The 15852-nt window shown below is 48.8% G+C and overlaps 1 protein-coding gene across 1 annotated transcript in view; it reads left to right on the top strand.

Moving 5' to 3' along the window:
* Positions 1 to 14958, top strand: part of LOC138452540 (whey acidic protein-like) — a 47966-nt gene extending 33008 nt beyond the window's left edge. Inside the window, exon 4 of the mRNA XM_069604985.1 lies at positions 14066 to 14958. Coding sequence (XP_069461086.1) covers positions 14066 to 14091 — 26 coding nt within the window. The 3' untranslated portion in view covers positions 14092 to 14958. The remainder of the gene's footprint in view (positions 1 to 14065) is intronic.
* Positions 14959 to 15852: the final 894 nt, after the last annotated feature.

The following is a 15852-nucleotide window of genomic DNA, read 5'->3' as shown; positions in this document are numbered from 1 at the left end:
TAAGCTAGCGAGTGCATGCACTAACAATATAGTGACTTCAGTGTAATCACTAAGCTAACAAGTGCATGCACTAACAATAAAGTGACTTTAGTGCCATCACTAAGCTAGCGAGTGCATGCACTAACAATATAGTGACTTCAGTGTCATCAGTAAGCTAGCGAGTGCATGCACTAACAGTATAGTGACTTCAGTGTAATCACTAAGCTAGTGAGTGCATGCACTAACAATAGTGACTTCAGTGTAATCACTAAGCTAGCGAGTGCATGCACTAACAATATAGTGACTTCAGTGTCATCACTAAGCTAGCGAGTGCATGCACTAACAATATACTGACTTCAGTGTCATCACTAAGCTAGCGAGTGCATGCACTAACAATAGTGACTTCAGTGTAATCACTAAGCTAGCGAGTGCATGCACTAACAATATAGTGACTTCAGTGCCATCACTAAGCTAGCGAGTGCATGCACTAACAATATAGTGACTTCAGTGTAATCACTAAGCTAACAAGTGCATGCACTAACAATAAAGTGACTTTAGTGCCATCACTAAGCTAGCGAGTGCATGCACTAACAATATAGTGACTTCAGTGTCATCACTAAGCTAGCGAGTGCATGCACTAACAGTATAGTGACTTCAGTGTAATCACTAAGCTAGTGAGTGCATGCACTAACAATAGTGACTTCAGTGTAATCACTAAGCTAGCGAGTGCATGCACTAACAATATAGTGACTTCAGTGTCATCACTAAGCTAGCGAGTGCATGCACTAACAATATACTGACTTCAGTGTCATCACTAAGCTAGCGAGTGCATGCACTAACAATAGTGACTTCAGTGTAATCACTAAGCTAGCGAGTGCATGCACTAACAATATAGTGACTTCAGTGTCATCACTAAGCTAGCGAGTGCATGCACTAACAATATAGGGACTTCAGTGTCATCACTAAGCTAGCGAGTGCATGCACTAACAATATACTGACTTCAGTGTCATCACTAAGCTAGCGAGTGCATGCACTAACAATAGTGACTTCAGTGTAATCACTAAGCTAGCGAGTGCATGCACTAACAATATAGTGACTTCAGTGTCATCAATAAGCTAGCGAGTGCATGCACTAACAATATACTGACTTCAGTGTCATCACTAAGCTAGCGAGTGCATGCACTAACAATAAAGTGACTTCAGTGTAATCACTAAGCTAACAAGTGCATGCACTAACAATATAGTGACTTCAGTGTCATCACTAAGCTAGCGAGTGCATGCACTAACAATAAAGTGACTTCAGTGTAATTGCTAAGCTAACAAGTGCATGCACTAACAATATAGTGACTTCAGTGCCATCACTAAGCTAGCGAGTGCATGCACTAACGATATAGTGACTTCAGTGCCACCACTAAGCTAGCGAGTGCATGCACTGACAATAAAGTGACTTCAGTGTAATCACTAAGCTAACAAGTGCATGCACTAACAATATAGTGACTTCAGTGTCATCACTAAGCTAGCAAGTGCATGCACTAACAATAAAGTGACTTCAGTGTAATTGCTAAGCTAACAAGTGCATGCACTAACAATATAGTGACTTCAGTGCCATCACTAAGCTAGCGAGTGCATGCACTAACGATATAGTGACTTCTATACTCATAAATGGAAACACATGAATCATTGTCTCGCCCCCTTCTTTATTTTTTTTTTGTAAATTTGATTTTATTAAGTTTTACAAGTGTGAGTCATGGTACAACAATAAGAAAACCAGTACATATCTTATAACAGTAGAACTAAGCCATAAAACTGCTGTGTTTGTCCGGCAGACACGATCTCCATACATAATGTTCGAGTATAAACATGACTTCCCCCCTCCCCTGTTTCCCACCCCCCTCCCTCCCCGTGGTCAGGCAGTGTTTAGTACAGTTCTTGCAGCATTCATCGTGTGATAATCAGAGTTAGTATATTTTGTCGGGAACTTCCGCAATCCTGAGAGGACATTTTAGTGTGGGCGGACTCAGTATTATTTAGGTCTCGTTTCGCTCTTCTGTTCTTGGGGTGGTCAATTTATGGCTGAGGAGTCCGTTGGGTAGGTGTATGTTCTTGTATTCGATCCAGAGGGCTTCAATCTGCGACGATCTTCCGTGTAGTGACGCTGTGATATGTTCCATTATGCAAATGTTGTTGGCAACATTAATCCATTCGCTTTTCGTAGGGGTTATGGGGGCTTTCCATTTCATTACCAGCGTTGCTCTTGCTGCTAATAGCAGTTGCGGGGCTATATCCTTTATTTTGATCCAGTCATCCTCATCCTTCTCAAGGCCGAAGAGCATGAGGTAGGGATTAGCTGTTCTGGTAATGCCGTCAACCTCTTTGATCCAGCCCAACACTTCAGACCAGAAGACTTTTATTCGGGGGCACCCCCACCACATGTGCCAATAGTCTGCTTTTTCCCCACATCCCCTCCAGCATTCTGGCTTGATTGTTTGGAACATTTTGGATAACCTGACTGGGTCGTATTGCCATCTATGCAGTAACTTGATTGCGTGGAGCTTGTATTGGTTTGAGATGGATATTTGTGTGGCCGCTTGGCATATGGTGTCCCATAGGTCCGGTGTGATCTGTTCAGCAAAGTCCTTTTCCCATCTGCCTTTCAGTGCGTCCGTGTTCACTCCCTCCCCTCCTATCAGTGCCCTGTACATGTCGGATATTAGGCCCTTCATCTCAGTTCTTGAATCAAGTATTTTTTCAAATGGAGTGAGATCTCTCATAAATTTCGGCTTCCACAGAGGTCTCGTCAAAACGCCTTTAATTTGTATATATTGGAAAGTGGATAGTGGACCTATTCCGAGGGCTTCCGTTAATTCTGGGAGAGGGATGAAGGAGTCTTTTCTTTGTAGTTGCCCGACTCTTTCTAATCCTGCCTCATACCATGCTTGGAATCGTCCTACATTTGGAATGTGGTCGTTGATTCCGGGAGACCATAAGTGGCTCAAAGGGGCTGGCCAGGTGGTAATGTTTTGCATGTTCTTTCCTTGTGTCCAGATGTCCCAAATGGTGCTCAGTATGGGGTGACCTTTGAGTTTTCTTCGAATTCTGTCCTTCGGAGCCCAGAGCCATTCCGAGACCATGGCTGGTGAGAAATAGTGATTGTCCATATTGACCCAATGGATGTCTGTTTGATTACGCAAATGTGGGATTAGAACTCTTAGTTGGGATGCTTCGTAGTATTTGTGTAGGTTAGGGAGTCCGACCCCTCCCTTGTCTTTGGGGAGTGTTAAGATCTTGTACGGGATCCTCGCTTTCTTCCCTTGCCATAAGAATCGGAGCATGGCCCTTTTGGCTTCAGTAAAGAAACCAATCGGGATCGTGATGGGTAACATTTGGAAGGGGTATAGGAATCGCGGCAGGAACACCATCTTTATTGCATTAAGTCGACCGAGCCAAGATATTGTGAGCTTGTCCCATCTTGCCAGGTCGGACCGGAACTGGTTTAGTAGGGTAGGGAAGTTGGCCTCGTATAGGTCACTCAGCTTTTTCGTAATTTGTATCCCCAGGTACTGTAGTTTTGTGTGTTCAATTTTAAGGCCCAGGGGAGAGAATTTGGTGATATTTGCATCTTCTGAGCCTTGAAGGGGGAAGAGTGTCGACTTGGTTTTATTTACTTTGAACCCTGATAGTCTACCGTATTCTTCCAGCAGACAGAGGGCTCGAGGGATGGAAGAAAGGGGGTTAGTAATGTGGAGGAGGATGTCATCTGCATAGAGGGCAGTTTTGTATTCCGTCGACCCCATTCGGATACCCTCTAGGATGGGGTCAGCCCTCATCGTTATTGCCAGGGGCTCTAGTGAGAGTGCAAAGAGAATTGCCGAGAGGGGGCATCCCTGTCTAGTCCCACGTTGCAAGTTAAACCATCTAGAATATTCACCGTTCACGAATATTGAGGCTTTAGGGTCTGAGTATACTGCCTGTATTGCTGTCCTAAACCTCGTGCCCATTCCCACTTTACATAATACTGCTTTTAGGAATCCCCATTCCACCCTGTCAAAAGCCTTTTCTGCGTCGATAGAGAGTAGGACCGGGTCATTATCCAGGGTCTGGGATGTATGAATGAGATGGAGGGTTTTGCGCATAGTGTCAGCCCCCTGTCTCCCGAGTATAAATCCAACCTGGTCTGGATGTATGAGTTGCGGGATTAGCGTTTCCAAGCTTGCAGCCAGGATTCTAGTATAGATTTTCGCGTCAAGGTTAAGCAGGGAGATGGGGCGGTACGAGGCACATTTCGTGGGATCCCTCCCTGCCTTGGGGATCACTGTAATCAGTGCCCTGGTAAAGGAGTCCGGGGGCTTCCCCGTGTCCATTATCTCATTGAAAAGGGTCGTCAGGAAGGGAGACAGTATTGCAATGAAGGTTTTATAGAATCCGGCAGTGTAGCCATCTTCTCCCGGGGATTTACCTAGGGTTAGTCTCTTTATGGCAGCTTGGACTTCCGATTCTGTGATAGGGGATTCCAACAGTTCAGCATCTTGTTGTGATATGTGGGGGACAATTATTGAGGACAGGTACGTTTCAGTATCTATTTGTTCAGGGTTAACTTCAGAGGAATAGAGTGCCTCGTAAAAGTTGGCGAAGGATTCTGGAATAGTAGTGTGAGCGTATGATGTTTGGGAGTTATCCTCAGAGATTTCTAGTACTCTTCGTTCCGCTCTCTGCTCTCGAAGCCTGGCAGCGAGAAGCGCATCTGACTTGTCCCCCTTTTCATAAAATATTTGTTTCAGAAACCTTAATTTGCGCACCACTTGCTCGTGTTCTAATAGTTTCAGTTCGTTTCTTTTATCTCTGGCTCTACTCATTTTTATGGGATCTAATTCTGCGTCTGGGTCAGGTTTGCTCTCCAGTTGGTGGATTTCTGTTCGTAGCTTCTGTTCGATAAGGTTACGTTCCCTCTTTTTTGAGGAGCCTTCTCTTATCAGAATCCCCCTCCAGGTAGCCTTTCCTGCCTCCCAGACGGTCTGTTTGGACGCCTCCCCATTGTCATTTGTTTCGAAGAATTGGGAGATTTCCATCTCCATTTCGGCTCTGAAGACAGCGTCTTTCCAGAGGCTCTCATTGCAGCGCCATTTGCCACTCCTGGTCGGCAGATTCGCCCACTGAATGTCTGTGAGGACCATGTCGCGGTCCGACCAAGTGATCGGGGTTATGCCCGCTTTAGTTGTAGCCTCAGCGAGGTCTCTGGATAGGTATATGTAGTCGATTCGGGTATACGTATTGTGTGGAGCGGAATAGAAGGTGTAGCCTTGTTCTTCGGGATGATGTGCCCTCCACGCGTCTATCATATTATACATTTCCATCATTTGTGCAAGCTCAGTTGGCTCAAGTCTGTTCTGGTGGCTCGTGTTGGGGTTCCCAGGATTTCGATCTTTGACCGGGTCCGCCCATTGGTTAAAGTCTCCGCCTAAAATAATGTGGCTGGTGGCTTCTAGTAATATCTTGGGAATCGTTCTGGAGAGGAATCTCGATTGTCCCGTGTTCGGGGAATACAGGGTCGCAATCGTTACGTTCACCTTACCTATTTGCCCATTTACGAGCAGAGCTCGTCCTTCTACATCAGACCATGTCCTGGTAGGAGTGAATGATATGCCTTTTCTAATGAGGATTCCCACCCCTCCTTTTCTAAGCGGGCCAGAGCCCCAGTATTCGTTCCCAACTCGTTTCCCAAGGATCGGTCTTTCTTCCCCTTTTATATATTTCGTTTCTTGCAGGAGGAGGATATCTATTTCAGCCCTACGGAATTCTCTGGCGACGAGGGACCGTTTCGTAGGTGAATTGAGTCTTTTTACATTGAGTGTCCCGACTCTCAAGGAGACATTTTTCCTTGTGTTAGTGTCTGTTGTCATTACTCTTTCTCATGGGAAACAGTCTCTTCGTATGTAATTGGTACTGCTTTTTACTCGTGGAGTGCTTGCTGCTACGCTTGTTTTGGTTTACTATGTACGCTGCTTTGACCCGCCCCGGCCCTGTGGCCTTTCCCTCACCCTCCCTCCATCCCTTCCGCATTCCTAATTGAAGGCGTCCGATCGAACCCGGCATGTTGCTCCAGGTCGGCATCGGACCATTTGGGGGGGCCGTTACTTCACGCCCCTTAACCAAATAAGTCATCTTTGTCCGGAGAGAGCCCCTCCTTGGTTCCCCCCTAATTTTTGTCATTAGAGTCAGGAAAACGTTTATATGTTCGTATCGCCTCATTACATCATTAGCTTATTTAATTGGAACTGTCTTACCAGTGTCGCTTGGGTTCAGTTATCTGCTTCCGGGGAGATATTGCCTCTCCGGAATTTTCGTGACCCCTTTACTTTCTTTCTCCTGGGGCCTTGGATTCGCCAATCTCGTCCTTCTCCATGCGTCTCTCCTAGGCCGGCCACCTCTCCCCGAGTGCCAAGAAGGTCAGATATGCACGTTTGTATTTCTTTCTCGGATCTCAGCCTGAATCTGGTTCCCTCGTATTCGAATGAAAGTGAGAAGGGGTAGCCCCACCTGTATCGAACGTTCTTTTCTTTGAGCATCTTTGTGAGCGGACCACATGTTTTCCTGAGAGCCAGGGTCAGGGAGGAAAGGTCTTGGTATATTGAGATTTGTGCTCCCCCTAGCGTGATCTCGTCGCTCCTTCTGGCTTTTTCGAGAATTCTGGCTTTGTCTCTGAAGCGATGGAATCGGGCAAGAACCGATCGTGGACCACCCGGGGGGCCACCTGCTCTATGTATGCGTTCCGTTATTGGTTCATCCACTTCATCATCTGCTGTGAGGAGTTTGATAATGTTGTGAAGTGTTTCCTTGAGGTCCGCCTCCGTTTCCCCCTCTTTCTCAGGAATTCCAAAGATGCGTATATTGTTCCTTCTTTCTCTATTTTCCAAATCATCCAATTTGAGTCTGAACTCATCTTCTCTGCGTTCCAGGTCCTTCAATCTCTGTTCATGTTGTATCTCTAACGTGTCGATTGAGGTCTGGTTATTTTCCACCCCTTCAAGCCTGTCCTCCATGCTGTCGAGTCTTTGGGTGATCCTGTCTATTTTGCCTCCTATGTTAGTGCCCAAGTTCTTTATTTCGCCCAGAAGGGCAGCAATGTCTCCTTTCGTTGCCGCCGCCAGTTCATTTCCCGTAGCGATGTTGTTTGCCATTGCTGGTTCAGTCAGGGCGGGAGAAGTGGGGGCGTAGGCGAAGTGCAGGAGCTTGTGCTTGAAGTTCATGCGGGGCTTTGATGGTAATGTCGTGGTTCCTTCAAAGCGACAGGCAGAGGAGGCACACGCCCCTGTTTTGGGGGCCTTACCCTCTGTACTGATCCGTTACAAGGCACGTGGGGTAGTTCCCTCTTGGCAGTGGTGGATTGGTTGCAGCTTTAGGTTTGGGTATTGACAGTATACTGCTGTGATGATGGCGGGGAGTACATACTCGGTTCCTTTGAATGGAGGAGGCACACGCCCTGTGTCCAGGGGCCTTACCCTCCGTTTGGTAGTGACGCCGAGCGTGTTGTGTAGACTCTCCCCATTTTGGCTCCTGGGTGGTCCGTTAGGTGGTCCGTTAGGTGGTCCGTGGGTCACTTGGGACAGAGGCCTCTTCTCTAGTAAGCGCAGCGTGCTTCAGCGCCGTTATGTCCCCTTCTGGAGCGTCGGGATCCGGCAGGTCTGCACCGGAGAGTCGCGGGGGAGCATTTGGGGAGGGGGCCAAGATGAGGCGTCGAGTCTCAAAACCACTCACGAGGAGTGGGTCCGCAGCCGCTACCCGACGCGGTCCGGGGGCGGTGGGGCGCAGATGTCGGGTGGCCCTGAACTCTCAGTGTTCGGCTGCTTGAAGGAGGCGGGCAGTGAACAGGCCTCGCCACGCGTTATGGGTCCTTCGTGGATGCCAGGCAGGGGAGGTATCTTGAACGGGGGTTCGGGTGGGTTCAGGGCTAAGGCACCCACCTGTTCGTGTCAGGGATCTGCTCAGGGCCGTGGTCATCCGCGCTCGCGTAGGCTCCGTTTGCGGGTTCGTGTTGTGGGCTTTTCCCGAGAGTGTTCTGCAGCGCACGTGTGCCGGGTTGGTTTCGCTTTCTCCCCGGTCCAGATGGCTGCGGCTTGTGAGTCGGATTTCGTCGCGATCCCAGGACCGTTTTCGCTCGGGGTTTTCCCCAGTGCTGGGGGAGATATTCGCACAGCAGCTTCATGCTTTTTCTCCGGTGGGGGGTCCAAAAAGTGGGGGCTCAGTCCATCTTTTGGGGCGGCTGCAGCGGAGCTCACGCAGAGTTCATGGATGTCTCTGCGCCCCCTGGTGGCCAGTCCCTCGCCCCCTTCTTTAGCATTCATGCATCTTTATTCCCTTGTGGAGATAATGTATGCGCTTCTCCAGCTATACACAGCTCCTAATATTAGCAGTACAGTAGTGGAGTAGATACCCAGCATTCCACGCTTCTAAAATCTTACATCTACCTATTCCTAATTACAAATGTGGAAAACTTAAAATAATACTCACAACTGTGAAGCTGTAGATTGGTACACTGGGGCACAGGTGAGGTTATACACACTAACCTCTGGATAACCTTTTGTCTGACTATAATAATGGCCCCGCGTTCGTGGATGGACAGGGCCATTATCTGCCGGCCAGCCCCGGCCTATGTCAGGCCAGAACAACGCTCTACTCCCGGTTATTCACAGTGCAGAATACCATCCAGGGTGTGAAGACCATTAATATGTTTATTTTGTGAAATGTCCTTAAAAACAAAATCTACAAAACAAGATGGCTGACATAGAAATAGTATTTACTATTCCTTATCTGTGAGATAGGTGGCCGGGACTACGGAAGAGCGAAGGCTGCTCAGAGACGAGCTGGTAACTGGTGTGGCTGGATGGGGGTCTCTGGTATTCCGGCCGGGGAGGGAGATGTATGCCTTTTGCTTGGTGTTGGGTCAGAGCGAGGGAGGAGGGGTCTGGTGGAAGTGGCACAAAATAAAATGGCAGACACATGTGAGAGGCTGTGGCTGCCAGAAGAGAAAGCGGGCAGTTACTGGCCGTTTCCACCCACGTTCCAATGCTTGTGATTGGTCAGCGCCTCTCCCAATGGTGTAAATGTTTCACCTCTCACACAGAGGTATTTGTTATTTACTTCCCCACCGTGTCATATATTTATTAATACTGACTGGTTACCTACGGTTTGATGTATGTCTCTACTTTCCATGCTTCTCAATGAAGGTGTGTTCTGCTTCTGGCGGCTACTAATGTCAGAGTCGGCGCAGTCACGCCTCTTCAGTCACAGGGCCTCTCCCTACTATCCTTTGTGTCAGGCAAATCCAATCAATGGCCGAGCAAATTGAACGTTCCCATCTTGTCCTTCTTTTCTAGTTCTCTGTTATCAAAAACACCACCCCCTGCTCTAGTCACAAAATGTACATATTCGTGTTTACTCTACGCAGCCTCCAAATCTCCAGAGTGAAATAGTACAAAATCACATCTTTGTGTTTCTCCTCCTGTTCTGCTCATTCGATCCTCTATAAAGAGGAGATGTTCCAGAGGAAATGGCACCTGTTCCCATCCAGAGAGGGCGTGAAAGACACTCAGTCAACGTCACCCAACAGCTGAAAGTGTTACTGTCCCTGGAGAGTGTCAACCAGGAGAAACCTACACGCTGACATGTTCCTTCAGTCTGGCAATGTCTGCCAAGTACAGTGCCTAGTCAACCCTTCCTTCCTCCCGCTCACTCCAAAAAAAGAGTGGGTGCCCCAACGAGGGGGGGCATGCTGGCTAGGAGTCACACTCTATCACCCCCTCCTGGCAGCTAGCTGTTACTACTGATCTGCATAGCTTTCTAGGTCCTCTGTAGAAAGTTGCTAAATCACTAACCACACATTAGGCAAACGTGCCTCGCTAACACTGTGCATGCTGTGGCATAGCACTGCCCGTGTGCTGTGCACCATGTAATAGGCCTCTTTCAACCATCAGGTGGGATGGCCTACACATGAAAATAAAAGTTCCACTGTTCAACCTCCCATCAGCCCTAGCCAATATATTCAATGTTGAGGGCTCATGGGAGTTGTAGTCCAAACCACCTGGAGAGCCACAGGTTGCAGACCCCTGCTAGGATTAAGCTTCCTGGGCATGTAAGAAGAGAGTGTTCCCAGTACAGTTCACCCAGGAAGGTTTTGCAGCAGATCAGGCTGGATAGGGGCTGAGCCTGAAATATGCGAAGGGCGGTGAGATACCCTCGACAGATTTACCCGAGTGGCGGGGGGAGCAGGGGAACATTGAATTGGTTTGAGTGTCTTGAAGTATCCCCCAGCCACTCCCGAAACACGATGTTAGTGCAAGCATCTATTTTCCAATGGGCATATGAATGTCCACACCTGTGCCCCGATGATCAGAGAAGTCAGGGCACAATAGCAAGTAGAGGGAAAGCACACAGGCAGCTGGTCTGTGCCCCGATGATCAGGGAAGCGAGGGCACTATAGCAAGTACAGTGAAAGCATGTATGCTGCTGGTCTGTGCCCCGATGATCAGAGAAGTGAGGGAACTATAGCAAGTAGAGTGAAAGCACATAGCGAGCTGGCCCATGCCCTGATGATCAGGGAAGTTAGGGCACTGTAGCAAGTAGAGTGAAAGCACACAGGAAGCTGGTCTGTGCCGCGATGATCAGGGAAGCGAGGGCACTATAGCAAGTAGAGAGAAAGCATGCATGCAGCTTGTCTGTGCCCCGATGATCAGGGAAGTGAGGGCACTATAGCAAGTAGAGTGAAAGTACGCAGACAGCTGGTCTGTGTCCCGATGATCAGGGAATTGGGGGCACCATAGCAAGTAGAGTGAAAGACTGGGGGCAACATAGCAAGTAGGGTGAAAGCACACAGGCAGCTGGTCTGTTCCCTGATGATCAGGGAAGTGGGGGCACAATAGCAAGTAGAATGAAAGCACACTGGCAGCTGGTCTGTGCCCAGATGATCAGGGAAGTGGGGGCACCATAGCAATTACAGAGAAAGCACACAGGCGGCTGGTCTGTGCCCCGATGATCAGGGAAGTGAGGGCACCATAGCAAGTAGAGGGAAAGCACACAGCCAGCTGGTCTGTGCCCCGATGATCATGGAAGTCAGGGCACCATAGCAAGTAGAGTGAAAGCACACAGGCAGCTGGTCTGTGCCCCGATGATCAGGGAAGTGGGGGAACCATAGCAAGTAGAGGGAAAGCACACAGGCAGCTGGTCTATGCCCCGATGATCAGGGAAGTGGGGGAACCATAGCAAGTAGAGGGAAAGCACACAGGCAGCTGGTCTGTGCCCCGATTATCAGGGAAGTCAGGGCAATATAGCAAGTAGGGTCAAAGCACATAGACAGCTGGTCTGTGCCCCGATGATCAGGGAAGTGGGGGCACCATAGCAAGTAGAGTGAAAGCACACTGGCAGCTGGTCTGTGCCCCGATGATCAGGGAAGTGGGGGCTCCATAGCAATTACAGTGAAAGCACACAGGCAGCTGGTCTGTGTCCCGATGATCAGGGAAGTGGGGGCACCATAGCAAGTAGAGGGAAAGCACACAGGCAGCTGGTATGTGTCCCGATGATCAGGGAAGTGGGGGCACCATAGCAAGTAGAGTGAAAGCACACTGGCAGCTGGTCTGTGCCCCGATGATCAGGGAAGTGGGGGCACCATAGCAATTACAGTGAAAGCACACAGGCAGCTGGTCTGTGCCCCGATGATCAGGGAAGTGGGGGAACCATAGCAAGTAGAGGGAAAGCACACAGGCAGCTGGTCTGTGCCCCGATGATCAGGGAAGTCAGGGCACTATAGCAAGTAGAGTGAAAGCACACTGGCAGCTGGTCTGTGCCCCGATGATCAGGGAAGTGGGGGCACTATAGCAAGTAGAGTGAAAGCACACAGGCAGCTGGTCTGTGCCCCGATGATCAGGGAAGTGGGGGCACTATAGCAAGTAGAGTGAAAGCACACAGGCAGCTGGTCTGTGCCCCGATGATCAGGGAAGTGGGGGCACTATAGCAAGTAGAGTGAAAGCACACAGGCAGCTGGTCTGTGCCCCGATGATCAGGGAAGTGGGGGCACTATAGCAAGTAGAGTGAAAGCACACAGGCAGCTGGTCTGTGTCCCGATGATCAGGGAAGTGGGGGCACTATAGCAAGTAGAGGGAAAGCACACAGGCAGCTGGTCTGTGTCCCGATGATCAGGGAAGTGGGGGCACTATAGCAAGTAGAGTGAAAGCACACAGGCAGCTGGACTGTGCCCCGATGATCAGGGAAGTGGGGGCACTATAGCAAGTAGAGTGAAAGCACGCATGCTGCTGGTCTGTGCCCCGATGATCAGGGAAGTGGGGGCACTATAGCAAGTAGAGTGAAAGCACACAGGCAGCTGGACTGTGCCCCGATGATCAGGGAAGTGGGGGCACTATAGCAAGTAGAGTGAAAGCACACAGGCAGCTGGTCTGTGCCCCGATGATCAGGGAAGTGGGGGCACTATAGCAAGTAGAGTGAAAGCACACTGGCAGCTGGTCTGTGTCCCGATGATCAGGGAAGTGGGGGCACCATAGCAAGTAGAGGGAAAGCACACAGGCAGCTGGTCTGTGTCCCGATGATCAGGGAAGTGGGGGCACTATAGCAAGTAGAGGGAAAGCACACAGGCAGCTGGACTGTGTACCGATGATCAGGGAAGTGGGGGCACTATAGCAAGTAGAGTGAAAGCACACAGGCAGCTGGACTGTGCCCCGATGATCAGGGAAGTGGGGGCACTATAGCAAGTATAGTGAAAGCACACAGGCAGCTGGACTGTGCCCCGATGATCAGGGAAGTGGGGGCACTATAGCAAGTAGAGTGAAAGCACACAGGCAGCTGGTCTGTGTCCCGATGATCAGGGAAGTGGGGGCACTATAGCAAGTAGAGTGAAAGCACACTGGCAGCTGGTCTGTGTCCCGATGATCAGGGAAGTGGGGGCACCATAGCAAGTAGAGGGAAAGCACACAGGCAGCTGGTCTGTGTCCCGATGATCAGGGAAGTGGGGGCACCATAGCAAGTAGAGGGAAAGCACACAGACAGCTGGTCTGTGTCCCGATGATCAGGGAAGTGGGGGCACCATAGCAAGTAGAGTGAAAGCACACAGGCAGCTGGACTGTGTCCCGATGATCAGGGAAGTGGGGGCACTATAGCAAGTAGAGTGAAAGCACGCAGGCAGCTGGACTGTGCCCCGATGATCAGGGAAGTGGGGGCAGTATAGCAAGTAGAGTGAAAGCATGCATGCTGCTGGTCTGTGCCCCGATGATCAGGGAAGTGGGGGCACTATAGCAAGTAGAGTGAAAGCACACAGGCAGCTGGACTGTGCCCCGATGATCAGGGAAGTGGGGGCACTATAGCAAGTAGAGTGAAAGCACACAGGCAGCTGGTCTGTGTCCCGATGATCAGGGAAGTGGGGGCACTATAGCAAGTAGAGTGAAAGCATGCATGCTGCTGGTCTGTGCCCCGATGATCAGGGAAGTGGGGGCACTATAGCAAGTAGAGTGAAAGCACACAGGCAGCTGGACTGTGCCCCGATGATCAGGGAAGTGGGGGCACTATAGCAAGTAGAGTGAAAGCACACAGGCAGCTGGTCTGTGTCCCGATGATCAGGGAAGTGGGGGCACTATAGCAAGTAGAGGGAAAGCACACTGGCAGCTGGACTGTGCCCTGGCGCATGCTAGGAATGGAAGCATAAAGGTATCCTTGTTCTTCTCATTGCCATTGCTCTCTTTGTTGCTGTTATGTTTTCTCTTCACCTTAGTATGTTGTTTTTCCCACTTCTCTTAGCCTTTCTCAAACTTTTGTTATTGTTATTTCCATGCATCTGGCTGCACCTGGTATGTAGTACGAAACCTACAGGGAAGGATAATACTTGCCATGCATTATCCATTCACGCCTCTTGCGGCGCTGTGCACCCTTTTACAGCCCCCCCCCCCCCAGAATCCCCAGTAGCCTGAATTGTTTGTACACAGTGATGTGCAATGGTGGAAATGCCTTTGAAGTGCTTCTCGAGATTGTGTAACTCTGTTATGTTTTCATGTAAGTCTCCTGACTTTATTCACTCTCCTGATCTTTCCTTTCAGGACCTGCACCTCGACCTGCGGCCTGATGTCATGCTGAAACTGGCCAATCATTTCAGCGCCACCAAACTGGCCGCGCCTCTTCACTGGGCACCTGGGATTTGGGTGGGATCTACTTTCACTGAAACCTCTTTTTTTTGCAGATTTATATAGATCATTAGACAGCTTTGGGGAGGAGAAATAAGCACTTAACCCGTTACACCTTATGCATGATAGCAGGAGGACTCATCAGCTAAGAACATTCACTGTCCTTCTGGACTCCTCAGCTAAGAACTGCCACTGTCCTACTGGACTCATCGGCTAAGAACTTTCACTGTCGTTCTGTTCTGGACTCATCGGCTAAGAACTTTCACTGTCTTTCTAGACTCATCGGCTAAGAACCTTCTCTGTCATTCTGCGGATGTTCCTTTTATAGCACCTTTAGATTCCCCCTCCTAGTCTGAAGAGCAAGGAATCAAGATGGCAATACCAGCACTAGACGGTCATTACGAGAGAGGCGGTATAGCTCAATATAGCCCTAATATATGAATATGTGTAGACACACACCCACAATCCACTTTGAGTCTTTTCTACATTATCATCTATGCATCTGCTCTCTGTGATGGTGCACCAGGCTATCGACACCACAGGATAAAGTTTCTGGGAGTGAGGTTCTGGGAGTGGCTTCTCTTTTCTTGGCCTGCTATACTGTATAGTGTGTTACTGCCTTAGAGACAATCAGAAACTGCTTGTAGTTTTGTGGTATGTGCAATGTATAGCGCACCTTCAAGAAAAACTATTATCTCATCATGAGAAATGCAAATGTGCAATACTGAAATTGATGAAACCTTTGTTTTTGTTCTTTATCCCTAATCCTGATCATACTAAATTAAACAATAAAGAGACAATCACAGTAACTGGGATTGTGTGACATTTTTTCTATTGGGGAGAGAATGCAATCACAGTGACTGGGAGTGTGTGACATGGTTTATATTGGGGAGAGAATACAATCACAGTGACTGGGAGTGTGTGACATGGTTTATATTGAGGAGAGAATACAATCACAGTGACTGGGATTGTGTGACATGTTTTCTATTGGTGAGAGAATACAATCACAGTGACTGGGATTGTGTGACATGTTTCCAATTGGGGAGAGAATACAATCACAGTGACTGGGATTGTGTGACATGTTTTCTATTGGGGAGAGAATACAATCACAGTGACTGGGATTGTGTGACATGTTTTCAATTGGGGAGAGAATACAATCACGGTGACTGGGATTGTGTGACATGTTTTCAATTGGGGAGAGAATACAATCACGGTGACTGGGATTGTGTGACATGTTTTCAATTGGGGAGAGAATACAATCACGGCGACTGGGATTGAGTGACATGTTTTCAATTGGGGAGAGAATACTATCACGGCGACTGTGATTGTGTGACATTTTTTCTATTGGGGAGAGAATACAATCACGGCGACTGGGATTGAGTGACATGTTTTCAATTGGGGAGAGAATACAATCACAGCGACTGGGATTGTGTGACATTTTTTCTATTGGGGAGAGAATACAATCACAGCGACTGGGATTGTGTGACATGTTTTCTATTGGGGAGAGAATGCAATCACGGTGACTGGGATTGTGTGACATGTTTTCTATTGGGGAGAGAATACAATCACGGTGACTGGGATTGTGTGACATGTTTTCTATTGGGGAGAGAATACAATCACGGTGACTGGGATTGTGTGAAATATTTTCAAATGGGGAGAGAATACAATCACGGTGACTGGGATTGTGTGACATGTTTTCTATT

The sequence above is a fragment of the Ambystoma mexicanum genome, chromosome 4p, assembly GCF_040938575.1.
Source record: "Ambystoma mexicanum isolate Mex_15411 chromosome 4p, UKY_AmexF1_1, whole genome shotgun sequence".
In the NCBI taxonomy this organism is placed as follows: Eukaryota; Metazoa; Chordata; class Amphibia; order Caudata; family Ambystomatidae; genus Ambystoma; species Ambystoma mexicanum.
The sequence above is the reverse complement of the archived record's forward strand: the minus strand, read 5'-3'. Positions and strand labels throughout refer to the sequence as shown.